This window comes from Salvia hispanica, chromosome 2 (assembly GCF_029641045.1).
Source record: "Salvia hispanica isolate PSC_SH4W2 chromosome 2, Shi_PSC_v1, whole genome shotgun sequence".
Lineage (NCBI taxonomy): Eukaryota > Viridiplantae > Streptophyta > Magnoliopsida > Lamiales > Lamiaceae > Salvia > Salvia hispanica.
Genome location: NC_142693.1, coordinates 3390988 through 3408443, shown reverse-complemented (window position 1 = coordinate 3408443; position 17456 = coordinate 3390988). Strand labels below are relative to the sequence as shown.

General features: G+C 35.8%; 3 protein-coding genes across 3 annotated transcripts; 2 read left to right on the top strand and 1 right to left on the bottom strand.

Moving 5' to 3' along the window:
• Positions 1 to 3051: 3051 nt before the first annotated feature.
• LOC125200642 (tropinone reductase homolog At5g06060-like) lies at positions 3052 to 5501 on the top strand. The gene is made up of 5 exons (XM_048098338.2): positions 3052 to 3219; positions 3394 to 3601; positions 4197 to 4413; positions 4502 to 4608; positions 5171 to 5501. The coding sequence occupies exons 1-5, from the start codon at positions 3143 to 3145 to the stop codon at positions 5363 to 5365; spliced, it is 804 nt and encodes a 267-aa protein (XP_047954295.2). The 5' UTR covers positions 3052 to 3142; the 3' UTR covers positions 5366 to 5501.
• A 3314-nt stretch (positions 5502 to 8815) lies between these two features.
• LOC125202368 (protein phosphatase 2C 37-like) lies at positions 8816 to 10619 on the top strand. Its single transcript, XM_048100751.2, has 3 exons — positions 8816 to 9614; positions 9710 to 9815; positions 10157 to 10619. Exons 1-3 carry the CDS (start codon positions 8937 to 8939, stop codon positions 10441 to 10443), a joined length of 1071 nt encoding a protein of 356 aa, XP_047956708.1. The 5' UTR covers positions 8816 to 8936; the 3' UTR covers positions 10444 to 10619.
• Positions 10620 to 15977: 5358 nt separating this feature from the next.
• On the bottom strand, positions 15978 to 17063 carry LOC125224151 (F-box/kelch-repeat protein At3g06240-like). The gene has a single exon (XM_048127511.1). It carries the CDS (start codon positions 17061 to 17063, stop codon positions 15978 to 15980), a length of 1086 nt encoding a protein of 361 aa, XP_047983468.1.
• Between the last annotated feature and the right edge of the window lie 393 nt (positions 17064 to 17456).

Below are 17456 nucleotides of genomic sequence, written 5' to 3'. Positions count from 1 at the left end.
GGGGTAGATACACGACCATTTCTTTAATTTCTCTATTTCTTTTTTTTTTTTTTGCCCATATACAACTAAGAGTGTCGTCAATTCAAGAACCACAATTAATATGAGCATCGTCAATTCAAGAACCGTCGATTTTAGTTTGGAATTGACGATCCAATTTTTTAGGGAAGCAGATTTGTAATTGATTTGTCAGTTGTTTTGAGACAATAACCGATTGGTCTAGATTCGGTTCAAAACCGACAACTTTTAGCAGCCATTTTCTCAAATTTCAATACTTTTATGGTTTTCCTCGATTCTTCCTATTTTTCAGATTTTGAGCCAAAAGCAACAGTTAAACATCAGTTTCGGTTCGAAAAAGTTAGAATTGGATTCGAACTAGTAGAATCGATAAGTCCAATTTCAGTTAGGCTCAACTTGTTCAGTTATAATTAGAAAAGTAGAATCACCGGTCCGGTTTCGGATCAAACCAACTATTCCTATTTGAGGAAGCATATCTGTACAAGACTCCACATTCATTTCCAAATATTGCATTGTTAATTTCAATAGTTTCCAAAATGAATTTAATCATAACCTCTTGCTCATTGATCTAGAATTGATCGATCTAACTTTTTGTGTATGCTTTGAAATCGTATAACTCAATTTGATTTGAAGTTTAGTAGGGCATAATTGTAATTTCAATACACAATGGCCGAAATTATTGGCAATCGATTTGGCCGCTTGTGAAGGGCAAATGGAGTGCAGCCGCCGGCATAGTCCGCCTTAGATACACACCCACTCTCTCTCTTTAATGCATTTGACTCAATCATCAACGCTATTTCTAAAGCATTGAAATATCAGTTTAATCCTAAATTCTTAATCATATATAAAACTATTTTATTTTAAGAAGTTTATTATATTTAACACGTTTTTAGCTCATGAAATTCTAATCCATAAAGTGGCTAGTGTTGTTATAGAAGGGCCTCCCTCTATGCTAACTTGTTTATCATGTTCACCAGTGTTATCTTATCGTGTCAACCTAACTGTATTAAGTATTTAAGTTATTAACAGATTCGTGTCATCACTGTGTCATGTGTGGGTCATATTCGGATTTAAAGATAGTAGATCGTGATCGACTAAGAGTTTCATTAACAGGTCGAGGTAAGTCTGGTTGGATTAGTATCAGGTTGACTTGATAATTACCCAACTCGTACACTTTGACAACCCTTTGCGTGTTTTCTTGCATGTCAACTCTCTTTTCCTCGAAATCATTGAAACCTCTATGCTCTTATTTACCTTCCCCACCCTCAATCTAGCGAGTCATCACTGGTGGTTGCCACATTTTTAGAAGGTCGAGCACCGGCATCATGGGTTGGCAATGAGCTACTGTGGAATCAATGATAGTTTCTAACGATGATTAATTGATAGGTGTAGTTGGGCCAGTGACCTGCTGACTCCACCTAAATCCATCCTAATGCTGTAATTTGATTCGAATTTTGTCCTAAAGAACGTATTCTAGTTTCATATTTCCTTTGTCCATACAAAATAATAGGAGTATCATTTGTAATGATATGAGATTGTAAAGTAAGAGAATGACAGAAAAAAAATAGTATGAATATTTTTATAAATGAAAGTTATACAAATTTTGATATACGGTACTTAAATGGAAAATAAATTTTTTTTTTTACTAAGGGAATATTTTACTAACATTTTTCTAAACCAAAATCAGAAAGACCTTTAATTGAGGCCTCCTTGAGTAGTACTACAGCCTCCGAAAATTCTTAAATTGGAATTTCTTGTGTGGGTTTATTAGTTGGGCCACGTTCGCTAGATATGGTCCATCAAAAAAAATTTCACCTTAGTGTATATTTTAGTACTATAAATCACTGCTTTCTTAAGGGATAAATATTTTTCAGAGGGGTTAATTGCTAATTTTCTTGGTTGATAATCTCGAAGATTAACTTCACCACCACTGAAAACTTCATATATTTTGAATTGTAGTGCATGTTATTTTAATATCAAATTTATAAGTTGTGAATAACTATTTTATATAGAATTGTATTCCCTCGTCCATGAAATATTGTCCAAGTTTGACTCGATGCGGGCTTTAAAAGTGTGATGGACAAGTGAGTTGAAAAAATTAATGGAACGCGGGTCTCATATTTATATATTACTTTTATAATAGAATGTGAGTGTAAAAACGTTAGTGGAAAGTAAGGTCCATTTATCAAAAATAGAAAAAAATAAAATGGACAATTTTTCACAAGCTGACCAAAATAATAAAACTGAACAATATTTCACGTATCGAGAGAGTATATATTTTAGAAATGTGATTATTCTCATCGAAGTAGAAATTCAAAAATGTCTTATTACATGTATTTTATACTCTCTTCGTCCCGCTTAAGATGACACGTTTTCTTTTTTAGTTTGTCCCAACTTAGATGACACGTTTCCTTTTTTGAAAACTTTCTCTCTCCAATTAATATATGCACTCAACCACTTTTTCTCACTCATATTCTCTCTTTATTTTAATACTTACACCCACCTTTCTCACTCCAATTAAATATTTTAACCAATAACTCTTAAAATCCTATGCCGGCTAAGAAAATGTGTTATCTTAGTTGCCCATTCGAGATGCATTTGGTGAACTTGTATTAATTTAAATATGATGTCCCCTCGAGTTATATCTGGAAAAACCGTTACTACTAATATAGTACTCCCTCCGTCCCAATAAATATGAAACGTTTGTTTTTCGGCACATGATTTTATGCAGTGTTGTTTTGTGAGTTAAAGAAGAGGGGGTAAAGTAAGAGAGAGAGAAAAAGTAGAAATAAAGTTATTTTTATTTTAAGAAACGTTTCATTTCTAATGGGACAATAAAAAAAAGGATAACGTTTCATTTCTAGTGGGACAGAGGGAGTATATTTTTACTATTTTAGCGACTACATTGAAGTTTATGGAAAATTTGAAAAGATTCACAAATGTGCCTACTTCTCCATATAAAGAGTTACTGTTACTCCATGCATAACTTTCCATTTTAGGAACTTAAAAAAATGTAATTTATCCTATTATTTCTTTTCTTTCAAATTATGAAATTCATCAATTCAGAATCAGTCAAATTTGTGGAGTGAAGGTTAGGGCAAAATAGATAACGGAAGGAGACAATCCGATGGCCGGAAGCAGCAATTCGCGGTGGTCTTTGGCCGGCATGACTGCTCTTGTCACCGGCGGCACTCGCGGAATCGGGTAACCTCTTCTCTCTCTTCATGCTAGAGCTATACTGGACTGTGCGCCTCTATCAATTTGAGCTTTGTAGCTTCAAAATCAATCTAGAATCGGGTTAAATTGGAAGTCTCTGAGCTCGAATTCAGTTTCTAATCGATCATTGTTGCTTGTTTGTGATGGCTGGATCGCGATCAGGTTTGCTACTGTGGAAGAGCTGGCGGAAATGGGCGCCACTGTGTATACGTGTTCGAGAAATGAGGAAGAGCTGAATCAGCGTTTGCAGGAGTGGAGTTCGAAGGGGTTTAATGTCAGTGGCTCTGTGTGCGATGCTTCTTCTAGAGAACAGAGATCGCAGCTCATGATTAAAGTTTCCTCTCTTTTCAGCGGCAAGCTTGACATTTTGGTGAGTTATCGTGTTTTTCTGTGATTATGTCTTTTCGTTTTGAGTTGAATTCGATGTTTCTTCTGCAGTTTTAGCTAGAGAATCAGGTTGTTTTTGTGCAATTGATTTTGCCTCTTTTGAATCTGGAGATTGTGCTACATTGAGTGTGTATTTGCCTGAGGTAGATGATGATTATACTGTAAATTTTGAGGACTAGCTATTTCTGGTCTAATTAAACTGCGTACATCGGAATAAAACTCGAGCTGAAGTCTACTACAATGAGGTTCAAGTCCGGAGGAAAAGTCAGTATTATTATCCGTTGGAATTATTGATACATGGATGAACTTTGTTGATGAATTTCAGTCAGATCTTTCTTGAAGGCTTATGACGGTTGTAGAAAACTAATCTTACGAATGGATAGGTGCTGTTTATCATTGTTATCCGTTCGTGAGTTGGTCTTGACTCGTGTGCATTAGAATAAAACTCGTGCTGAAATCTACTACTAGGAAGTGGATTAACTAAGTGGCATCATCTGAAGAAATTTTGTTGCTTCTATTGTATTCTACTGAATGTTTGGAAAGGCGTGAGGCTGACCTTTACGGTTTTCATATTGCAGGTAAATAATGTGGGGATGAATATTAGGAAGCCAACTGTTGATTACACTGCTGAAGAATACTCTAGAATCATGACTACAAACTTTGATTCTGCTTACCACCTATGTCAAGTGGCTCATCCTCTACTTAAAGCCAGTGGAAAAGGCAGCATTGTGTTTATTTCTTCTGTTGCTGGTTTGGTGCACCTATATTCTGGATCGATCTATGGAGCTACGAAAGGTACGTTATTTTTCAGAATATAGATTCTTCCCTCTAATGAAATATCTGCAACAGATGGAGTTCGAATCTTTAAGTTTTGTACTTACAGGAGCAATGAATCAACTTACTAAAAATTTGGCTTGTGAGTGGGCAAAAGATAACATTCGGGTGAACTCTGTTGCTCCATGGTATATCAAGACCTCTCTTGTGAAACATGTAAGCTGTCCTTTTCCCTTATTTCTCAATTATAGTATTGATAGGTCCACTAAGATTTAGGTGCTTATTTGAGAAGCTACTTACGGAATAACTTTACCAAGGTCCAAAACACATTCTTTTGCATATTAACCTGAACATTGTATTGTTCTTGAGTAAAATTTGCTTGTTGCATTAACGAATAACGTACACTATCAGTTCTTCCTACGAAAGTTTTTCAGTCTTCTTCTCACTGAAAGATTGGATCACTCCAATGCACTGGTCTTATTTTGTATCATATCATAGACTTGCTTGAGTTGTCAATCTGAATGATAATTATAGCTATGCTATAAGTGAATTTTTGCAGTGGCTAATCAGTCAATTTTAATGGTAATTTCTGGCATGAGATGAAATCTTAAAAGTCATCCATTTCCATGTAACACTATAGGTTCTCTATTCCATTCTCTTGTGGAATGCAGAAGCACCTTGGACTTTTTTTGGCCGTTTCCTTGATTTACAATTGTGATTGGCCTGCTTTCTTGAACACGGTTTGTTTATTATTAAGTCCAAGTTCTTGTGTTTGCAGTTACTGGACAATGAAGAGTTCTTGGACAAAGTAGTATCTCGAACGCCTCTCAAGCGTCCTGGAGAACCGCAAGAAGTGTCGTCGTTAGTGGCCTTTCTTTGCCTGCCTGCTGCTTCCTACATTACAGGACAAATTGTGTGTGTAGATGGAGGATTCACTGTGAATGCATTTCCTTTCTCTCTCTCAAATCCTTAACCTTTAGTACTCTTTCTGCTTTTGTTGTCTTCAACTCAATGTTTCTGGGCATGTTCATTGCTCCCTTTGCTTAATAACTATACATTTAAGCCCAGATTCTTGGCCCATATTTATATTTTACTTTCTCTTCTAAAAATTTTCTTGCATTTTGATCTGTCACACTTTTCTTCTTGGCCCAGATTCTTGGCCCATATAAATATACTTATATTCTTACTTCATTTAAATCTAAGGTTAGTATAATTATTTAAAATAAACAATAGGGATTATTTATTGGGCAAATATCACGCTGTCCTGATTATGTTTTGCTAAAAAATTAACAAAAAAATCCTTTGTCCACTCATTAGTCATCAAACTCATGATTATAAATTTATTTGTAGTACTTATTTCAATTGCTTGAAATAATGGTACACGTATAGTTCGTTGAGTGAAGACATTAATTTCATTTTTTGCTTCGCTGTCATAGCTGTGATGTGACACTCTTTATGTTTAAAACGTTGCTCTATCTACCATCTTTATGTTGAATTTCCATGAATTCGATTCGAAAATCCTCATAATGCGTGTGTGAATAAACCAACCCTGGTTGTTATTACTTCATCATTCCTTCTAGGCCTGTCAAGTCGGATACCCGCGGATGCCGGATAGCCGACCCGAAAATTTCAGATACCTAATCCCGAATTTTCCAAAATCTAATACTCGATCCAAAAATGATTTCGGATACCCAGATACCCGACTCGGGTATCCAGTCTCGATTGTGGATTTTTTAAATATTTTTTAAAATATTTTAAAAAAAAAATTAACTACAAAATTTTAGAAATACAAACTTGTAGTTCGAATTTGAATTTGAATTTGATATAAACTCGAAGTAGTTTGAGTTTAAGATAAAAAAACAACTAGAAACTATTTGAAATAAAAAATTCATATCATTCATCCATAATAAACATCACGATTCATATCTTACCCCTAAATGAGACTTAAGAGTGAAGGATTTCGAGATAACATTTGATTTTCAAAATAATAAAATAGATACATAATTTTTTAAATTTAAAAGAAACTAAAAAAATAGGGTAATTCGGGAAATTTGGGTATACCTGATTCGGATATCGGATTACCCGATACCCAATAATCCAAAAATCCTATACCCTATCCCGAAACCCGAAAAATCGGACAGTAGATAACCAAATACCCGATATTTTAGATTCGAATATCGGAGTATCCAATTCCCGATATCTATTTGACTCAAAAATACAATTTCGATTCTACCTATATTTCATAAAATGTGTTATTTATACGAAAGACACAAATTAAAAAACCATCCCACTTCAAAATTTTGAGGGAAACACAAATTCAATTCATTTCAAAACTCTTGACTAAAATAAAGTAGTCGTATATATGCATAGATTAGAGAGAGAATTAGTTGTAAGAAAGGGACACGCGTCGCAGTGAAGGAAGAGAAGTGTGATATTCTGCTGGCCTTCCATCATCGATGAGTTGAGATTTGGTCCCTTACGTGTCACAGACACACATCTCTCTTCTTTTCTTACCACGTCGTACCTTTTCCATTTCTGACCCACACTCTCACTATTCAGCGCGTTCATTCCACTCTCTCTTTTCAAACAAATATCTTCCCATTATTGCAAGAGAAAGGGGGAAAAAAAATCTTGCTATAGTGCTTTTATTATGATCAATAGGTTGTAGGTGATGCATTAAAATGATTCAAACGATGGAAAAATTTATTATGCTATGCCCTTAGATGATGATTGTGTGTTTATATTTTATGGATAATATTGCATGAAAATGTGGGTAAAGAGTGTGAGATATCCCTGATTTTATAGTTGATAAAATGGAAATTCAGAAAAAAAATACAAGTACTTTCCTACGAAATGAGCACATTCTTCTAACACAAATTACATAACCAAAACGAAATTAAAATATGTAATGTTACATTAAATTGAGTTGGTTTGACTATAGTTTAAGTGCTGAATTCATTTTATAATGGCCTTACGGTTTGATTAGTTCAACAAATTTTACTATTGAAAATTGAAATCGGTTTGATAGTCAACTTTAAGCTCAAAATTATTTGATTTTGTTTCTAGATGTGTAATTAATTTTTTATGATTTGAGGGAACATGGAGAGTGAGAATTAAATCATAAATGACTCCTTACATATAGGAAGTTATTCACGGTGTTTTAATTTTACAATGAGAAGTAATAATAATTTATCATTACTATCATGATGACTCAAACGGTTTAATTGGGATAATAAGCGTCTTGTAACTTGAAAATTTTAGTTTCAAACTATCAAATGATGTAATTCACCATGGATATTATAATTATAATTAATCAAATATCATATTCAGAATATAGCTTTTCAAATGTTATAGTAACATATAAATAAAATTAAATATTCCATAAAGCCTAGATTTGCTCAGAAATGAAACATTTATTTTTTGGTACGAGATTTTATGTAGCGTGGTTTTATGAGTTAGTGATAAGAAATTAAAATAAGAGAGATGGAAAAATAGAAATGATGTTTCCATTTTAGAAATTTCATTTTTCATGGTACAATCTAAAAAATGCTAAAACGTTTAATTTAAAACTTTTAAACTCAAAAGTTCAGAAAATATAGTTTCGGTTACATTCATCCCCCAATCAATAATATGGATTTCAGAGAGCATATACACGTGACAACTTATCGATGAAAGCCTAACAAATTTAATACTCCCTCCATCCGTGAAAATTAGTCACTTATTTTTTTTTCGTCCGTCCCTAAATATTTATTATCTTTTACTCTTACCATTTTTGGTAGTGGATCTCATATTCCTCTAACTTATTCGCACTCACATTTTATTGTAAAACTAATATATAAAAATAGGACTTACATGCCACTAACTTTTTCAACTCACTTTCTATTTACATTTCTTAAAATTCATGTCGAATTAAATGATGACAAATTATGAGTAACGGAGGAAGTACAATTTAGTATTCACATTTTTAAATTGCCAGACAAACAACGCTTAAAATAGTTGTATTTTCGAACATGAATGAATCATATCAATACATTTGGCTGTACTTCTCAAATTTTAATTCATGAAATGATGAAATATCTATCTTAATTGTTTGGGCACACGCGCTCGGTAAAGGAGACACGAAGGCGAATATCGAACCTAGCGATGCCGCCACGTGTTGGAAATTGTGGGGAAAAAAGCATTTTTTAAATTATTGGTAGGCCTAAAAAAAGTAGGCGGGCCCCATCTAGGAAACCACTGCGTGTCACTACAGCAGGCCCCCATTTGTACCCGCTTCATTTCCCCACAAATCCGTGTACGATCCAGATCCAATCAGCCCATCACCTCAACGGCCCAGATCTCCCCGCCCTGCCCAATACGGTGCCGGGCAGCTGCCCGCAACCCGCCCTTCCGCATTGAAAAAGCAGATTTTCGATCGACTCTCCTTCATTAATTTTCCTTCTTCTTCTTCTTCGATTCGATTTGAAGCTGTGGTGATATTATAAATTCAGAGAAATCTGAGGGAATTATCAGTTAATCAACTAATTAGATCGGTGTAAATTGCAATGGCTGGAATTGTTGAGACGCAGACGACTGCTTCTCCTTTTGAGGGGAATTCTAAATCGAGGGGGAGGATGGAGATCCGTCGCATAAATTTCGATCTATCCGATTCGGCGATGGCGCGGCCGCCGCTGGGGAAGCGGCGGCGCGATGCGGCGGTTCGGAGCTCCGATCTCGAGGTGAAGCGATCGAGGAGGACGGAGTGTCCGAGATACGGCGTGACGTCGGTGTGCGGGAGGAGGAGAGATATGGAGGACTCGGTGGCGATTCGCCCTTCCTTCTGCGGCGAGGACGGTGATGGTGATGTTCGCGGCGGCGATTTGCACTTTTTTGGCGTTTTCGACGGCCACGGCTGCTCGCACGTGAGCAGGAGGTGCAAGGAGCGGATGCACGAGATCGTGAGGGGCGAGTACGAGAACGGCGACGCGCCGTGGGAGGATGCGATGGCGCGGAGCTTCAGGAAGATGGACGATGACGTGGCGGAGTGGTCGAGCGGCCTCGCCTCCACCTCCGACGACTCCAACTGCCGCTGCGAGATGCGCACTCCGCAGCGCGATTCCGTCGGATCCACCGCCGTCGTGGCGGTGCTCTCCCCCGAGAAGATCGTCGTCTCCAATTGCGGCGATTCTCGCGCCGTTCTCTGCCGGAACGGCGTCGCGATTCCCCTCTCCGTCGATCACAAGGTAGATATCGATTTTTTTGCTTGTTTCGTGTCGATTTTGGCAGTTAATCGTCGAATTATGATCTGATTTTACTGTTTTTTTGCTCGATTTTGCAGCCGGATAGACCGGATGAGCTCCGCCGCATCGAGGAAGCCGGCGGCCGCGTGATCTACTGGGACGGTCCTCGAGTTCTCGGCGTCTTAGCGATGTCTCGCGCCATAGGTGAGCTGAAGCTAAAATCCTACTCCCTCCGTGCCTGACACATTTCTTAGCCGGATTTTAGGAGTTATTAATTAATGTATTTAATTGGAGAGAGAAAAAGTGATCTAAGTATTAAAATAGAGAGGGAAAGAAAAGTTAATATTTAGAGAGGGAAAGAAAAGTTAATATTTAAATAGGAGTGAGAAAAAGTGGTTAGGTGTATTAATTGGAGAAAGAAAATTATAATTTAACGAAAATGTGTCATCTTAAATGGAACTTAAATGGAACAAGGGACAACGAGAACCATTTTCACAAGCCATTAGCTCCGATCTGATAATTTTACTGATATGATTAAATTTCAGGTGACAGTTATCTGAAGCCGTACGTGATACCGGAGCCGGAGGTGACGGTTACGGATCGGACGGGGGAGGACGAGTGCCTGATCCTGGCCAGCGACGGGCTGTGGGACGTTGTCTCGGACCAGACCGCTTGCGGTGTGGCTCGGATGTGCCTACAGTCTCGGAAAGGGGAGAGCTCGAATCAGGCTTGCTCCGATGCATCGATTTTGCTGACGAGGCTGGCGCTTGCGCGCCACTCCGCCGATAATGTTAGTGTGGTGGTGGTGGATTTAAGGAAGACTACGCAATGAGTCTGTTATATTATACACATAATTTAATTTAATTTACTTATATGATTATAATTAGGTCGACTAATCTATATATTTGGGTGTAGCTATTGTTTTTAATCCCACCCTGATTAACTCATCAATTGTAACATTTCATTACATATACTGGAATGGACTCAAAAATGAGTTTGCTCTTTTAATTTGATCTAACAAACATATGTTAATATAAAAAATGAGTTAGAAATATCTATGCAAGTTCGGTCCTATTGCTAAACAAAGCTTAGGAAATAAGATGATTTAATTACAGGTTAGATGTGGAAAGATCAAATTTTGTTTAATTTCGCAACAATGAGAAAAAGCATTAGAAGATTTTAATTTGCCCACAATTATTTCACGACAAGGACTTTTGTTAGCCGTCGTTGATAAATTATTAATAATAATCCCTTGGCTTGAATTTAAAAAAATTGGGGAAAGAAGTTAGTGAATAGGAATCTTACTTTTTTATAATAATTTTTTTTTTACAAATAAATAAATTTTGTAAAAGATATGGTTGAGATCAAGTTAATAGAATGAGAGATTTATTATAGAAAAATATGATGGTGAATGAAAAAGAAAATTGAACCAATTAATACTATGAAATGTAGAAAGTATATTATATATAAATAATTATTTTTATTGAATAAGTGCAATATATCAAAATTTGTGATCTTTTTAATTGATTTTTAAAATTATTAACTTCAAGGTTATGCTAGTATGCTCCAATCTCCATTGTAGTGTGAAAACGTTTGTAAAAGTATATACTCATTTATCAACATCTTTTGCCACGTACCATGATTGTGGGATTTGATGCATTAATTCATTACCAATATGTTTTGAACACAAGAAACTTTTCTCAAGGGAAGCATCGTTGGAAACTGTCTAGTTCTTGCCAAGTGTTTGTGATTCACATTTTAATATTGAGAAATTAAAGGACACGTAAAATTGTTAGTATATTTTTTAAATAAAATGATCACGGTGGAATGCTATAGTGGCAAGAGAAGAATAATTAAAATTAGTTAGTTCTCTGAAAACGAAATTGTGTTGAATAATGTGATGAATTAAAAAATAAACTTTTAAGGTTCTAATATTTGTTAGCATGTGCCGACGGCCGACGCCATTCTTCGAAGAATGAAAGAGAAAATTTTGGACATTGAATGATGGAAGGGGGAGTATAACCATTTAATATTTATTTTAAAATAATCAGGAATTGTTTATGATTTATTCACGATACATTTGAATTTATTTATTATATTTTTTAGTAATTACCAAGGGTATTCATCGACGAGTCACTGAGCTGATTTGTAGGCACCTCATTTATTAATTAAATTGAAAACTTATTAAATAAAATAGTTGATGATTATATTAGTCTTTGATTTAAATCATTATCGAGGCCCGATTATAAAAGCGCAGTAAAGAGGCATATTGTAACCTTTATTGGAGTACCAAATTATGGGCTAGCTCTATATGAGTTTGATAACTTGTTAATTTTATCACTTTGTTTACTTTGAATTCTTTCCATCCCTTTGATAACACACCTTAATTTTCAGCAAACTTGAATTCCTTTACTTCCCAAATCCTCTTTCTAACATATTAAAATTTCTAGCAAACTTAGCCCAAATGGTGTGATGAGTAACATGGGATCCATCCATTCTTAATCAAATGGCCAGAAAATCGATCATTTTTTGGTACGGAGCAGTCTTATATCCTTTTGGTCTAATAAACAAAAAAAAATCAGCAACTATGACACATCAATTTATCTAGAAAAGCATAAATGGTTTGAGATGGATCTAAGTTTGACGATGAAGGCATGCAAACACCGTACATATGTTATAGCTCAGAAATATGAATTGAATAACCAAATAAAAGATAAAGAGATAACCAGGCAATTTGTGCAAGTGATAACAGAAGAAAGGTAAATTATCAGGTTGTCATGACATACAATGGTATTAGAAGAGATGGTCATATAAAAGGGCAACCTCCTTGTTACATTAATATCTCAATCATTTAATATCTATTAAACTAGTAGTATATCAACAAATTCAGCTTGAGCAATTTTGAAATCTTAAAAGACTTTGATACTAGAGCTTTGGATTATAGAGATCTCACCAACTTAACTAAGCTTGCTGCAATCTTAACATTGGAGATATATGATCACCACAATAATTGGATCACTTTTTGCTAATCAGAGACTCCTCTTGCTAATTGGATCACTTTTTGAGAGATGGAACCCAAAATAATCATATTAGAAAGAAAAGAATAGGATTAGTGTTCTAAAACAAAGACCTGAAATCTCAAATACTATTACAAAATATATAAGGAGACATAAGAAGATGGATTACTACATTACTATCCCCCAATCACTAATACTACTTCTAAGGTGAAATAAAGCTTCCTTCATACTCAATAATTTCATCACCCGAGGTCGAGTTCCCACACATCTTGAAATGTCTAATGAATCTCCGAGCACGGTAGTTATACAAAATCACTTCACTCGATTTACGACCTTTGAGAACCACACAATCATCATTCCTAGCTCTGAATGGGAATATCACCACTCTTCCAAATATTGAAACCCCATAAAGAATATAGTATCACATTATTCCATATAAGGTTACTTCCTTCACCGCTCGACTCATAAACCTTCAACCTCCAACAGTTTAAAACAAGGATAACGAAAGAGTACTCACCCTTTGCAAGAATCGCAAAAAATTTAGATGAGGGACCGAGTACTTGGTCACCCAATATTGTGATTGTTCGAAACACTTCATTCTTCATATCAAAGCTCAGTATAATCTTCTTAACCAATATCCTTGTCTGCCCTTCCCAGTGTGCAAAGGATCCATTCTTGCACACTGATTTTATGGGCCGGATGGCCAAATCTAGATCAATATCCCATTCACGCCAAGAATTCGTCCTTGCCAAATACATACTGGCATGCAAATAGCGGTGCTGCAACCGCCAGCACTCTAAAAGTTGCACCACTTTGTAATCTTCGTTGAAACCCAGTCCCACATTGTGATTCCAAGGCACACAGGACTGAGTAGAAAATTGTGATTCCAAGGCACACATGACTGAGTAGAAGAGTAAACAGAAGGTGGTAGAATCTTGAATTGACCTAGAAAAGGATTGCATACTGCAATGTCTAACATAGTTTGATATTGTCCGCTTTGGGTGAAGCTAAGCCCGCACGGATTTATTTTTGGGTCACTCCCAAAAGGCCTCAAACTAATTAGGGGTGGATAGCACTTATATACTAATCCAACATCACTTATATACTAATCCAACATCCCTCACTCATCCGATGTGGGATAGGATTGCACCCAACAAACCTCCCCTCAAACCGAGACCACATACCCAAAGCCACCTGGGCTCTGATACCAGTTGTTGGGATCGTCGACTGCACATTAGTTTGATATTGTCCGCTTTGAGTGGAGCTAAGCCTGCACGGATTTATTTTTGGGTTAAACCCAAAAGACCTCAAACTAATTAGGGGTTGGACAACACTTATATACTAATCCAACTTCTCTCACTCATCCGGTGTGGGATAGGATTGCACCCAACAAGGACAACATAGGCAGACTAAACCCTTAACTGCCCCAGATACCCTTAGGTCCATAGGACCGAAGTCATGCGACTTCAATGAAGTCCCGTTGTGTAGGAGATTTATCAATACTTCCTTCCTAGAAAGTCTAAAATCGAAACCAAAAGTAAAGTGTAGATATACCTCCTGATCTTTGATGTTGTTGCGTCGCAACAACGTGTGCAGTTTTATAAAGTGTGGAGAATCAATGATGTAACACACCATGATTTGCACACAGCTCTAAATCTCAAGAGGGATGATAAGGGAAGATTCAAGAGTATCTCCAACACCACATCGTTGTTGTTCATAGCTTTGTGTCTCAGTATTGTACAACTCTATGAAATTGTTAGAAGATTAAGATATATATTTCCAAGTCCGAGCCGTGATTAGGGCTAATTTTTGGACTATATTTTAGCCACATCGAATATTTTTAATATTCATAATAATTTATTCATCATGGCCTTTTAATTTGTACTTCATTTATTCAGATTTTATCCTGTTTTAAGCAATGTTCTACTTCATTTACATTTAAATTTTACTAGTTGATAAAAAATCTTTATTGTTTGGACTGCATCGGTTCTTTGTAACATTTTTATTTGGTTTAGTTATTTCTAATAAAAATCCACCAATTTACTAACAATTTCATATTTTCCTCAAAAATTTTATCAAGAGCATTTGATATTAAATTACGTTGTTTTTTTTTATTAATATTGAATATTTACTTTCCTATTTGGTACTGTTGGACATATTTATTTGTCATTAAAAATTATAATTGATGTTTATCTTATTGTGTAATTTGATTTTATTTAAGTTTTAGTATTTTGTTTTGCATATTTTGAATTCTGGTGATTCTTTGTTTTGTCATGATGCCTTGTTTTGTTATTAAGAAGGATAGGGCAAACCGTCTAAAGCAAAAAAAAAACTATATATTCTTTTTGCAATGTGTCTGTTTATACGCTTGCTTAATTATACAAAGGCTTGTATAGTTCATTTGGATAAATTTAGAATTAATTACTAAGATTTATTGATCAGTTGAATGCTGTACTTGAAGCTATTAATGTTATTTACTGAATAATTTTTAAAACTTGTCTATTGATTTAGGTTATTAATTAATGAAAAGCCTTTTAGATCATTTTCATTTAAAGTAACTAACTCTTACATGGTTTTGGTTCAAAACTCTGTTACATAATGCTTGGAGTTATTGAAACCCAAATACTAAAAGATAAAGAGATAAATATGCAATTTGTGTAAGTGATAACAGAAAACATAAGAAGGTAAATCATCAGGTTGTCATGACATACAATAGCATTAGAAGAGATGGTCTTATAAAAGGGCAACCTCCTTGTTACATTAATATCTCAATCATCTAATATCGAAAAAATGACGGGAGCGAGGGAGAGCAACGAGTTCAAAATGCCATTGCATTACCCGAGATATAGCAAGACGGAGTACCAACACATGCCCGAGTGGATGGTGGACCGTCTCCTAGCAGAGTATGGGCTGCCCACCAACGGAGATCTCCCGCAGAAACGACACTTCGCAATGGGAGCCTTCCTCTGGCCTGATGCCAACAAACCCCCTTCTCATCACAAGAAGAATGTCTGAGGATTATCTATCTTTTTATTCTTTTATTTTCGTTTTTTTCGGAATAATGTTTGCTACTTAATGTGTGCACATGAATAATCAAGATCCATATTAAGTGATATATGTATGCTAAAACCACACACAGAGGACTTAAACAAGCTCACTGTTATTAAGAAAATGTGTTTCATTTTCACTAAGCATAAGTTAATATGTATAAACACTATGTCATGTTATGTGGAAAGATCCTCATGCTAAATGGTATAGAAACTAAAATAAATCATAGTATTAGAAAGAAAAGAAAAGAAGAGATTAGTGTTCTAAAACAAACATGCACCTGAGATCACTAACACTACTTCTAAGGTGAAATGAAGCTTCCTTCGCACTCAATGATATAATCATCCAAGCACGAGCTCTCCGGCAGCTTGAAACGTCCAATTAATTTCCGAGCACGGTAATCATACAAAATCACTTCTCTCAATTCACAACCTTTGAGAGCCACACAATCATCATTCCTCCAAACAGGAATCTCATCACTGCTCCGAACATTGCTCATCCCGAAAGAATATAGTTGCAGATCATTCACATTATTCCAAACAACCTCACTCCCTTCACCGCTCGACTCATAAACCTTCAACACCCAACTCTCCAAAACAAGGATCACGAAAGAGCAATCTTCCTTTGCAAGAATGGCAAGAACCTTAAACGACTGAACCGAGTACTTATCAAGTACTTGGTCACCCGTTTGTGATATTGTAAACGTCCGAAACACTTCATTCTTCATATCAAAGCTTAGTATAATCTCCTTATCCCGCGCCCTTGTGAGCCCTTTCCAGTGCGCAAAGGATCCATTCTTGCACACCGACTTTATGGGTTTCTCAATCACCATATCTTGATCAATATCCAATTTTCTCCAAGAATTCGTCTTTGCAGAATACAGACTCGCGTGCAACCAGCCGTACTTGCGGTGCTGCACCACTTGCACCACTTTGTAATCTTCATCGAAACCCAATCCCACATTGTAGTGATAAAAACATGACAAAGTAGAAGAGAAGGGAGAAAGTGGTAGAATCTTGAAGTGGCCTAAAAAAGGATTGCATATTGCAATGTAAAACATACGTGGAGAACTTAGGCAGACTAGACCCTTAACCGCCCCGGATACTACACTCAGGTCCATAGGCAAACGGAAGTTATGCGACGGCAACGACATCCCGTTGTCTAGGAGATTTATTGATAGTTTTCTACTAACAATACTATAACCGAGACCAAAATTAAACCGTAGATATACCTCCTCATCTCTTTTGTTTTTATGCAACAAAGTGTGCAAATTTCTAAATTGAGGAGAATCAATGATGTCATACCAAACTCTACTAACACCTAACAATTTCAAGAGGGATTGAACGGGAAGAAGCAACAGTATCTCGAACACCACATCGCTGTTCATAGCTATGTATCTGAATACTCTTTAACATTGAGAGTCGATTTGATATCCATGTAGATTAGATTTATATTTCCAAACTATGGATATCAGTGATTAGGATTAGGATTAGGATTAGGATTAGGGTTTGATATCCTTGAAGATTAGATTTATATTTCCAAACTATGGATATCAGTGATTAGGATTAGGATTAGGGTTAGGGTTAGGGTTTTGTAGCCACTTTATTTATTTAAATTTAATACCGTTTTATGCAATGTATTACTTCATTGATGTTACATTTTTAGTCCATAAGAAAATCTTTAATATTGTATGGACTGCATCACTTCTTTGTACTATAATATTTTTGTTTGGTTTAATTATTTCTAATAAAACTCCATTAGTATATTAACAATTTCATAT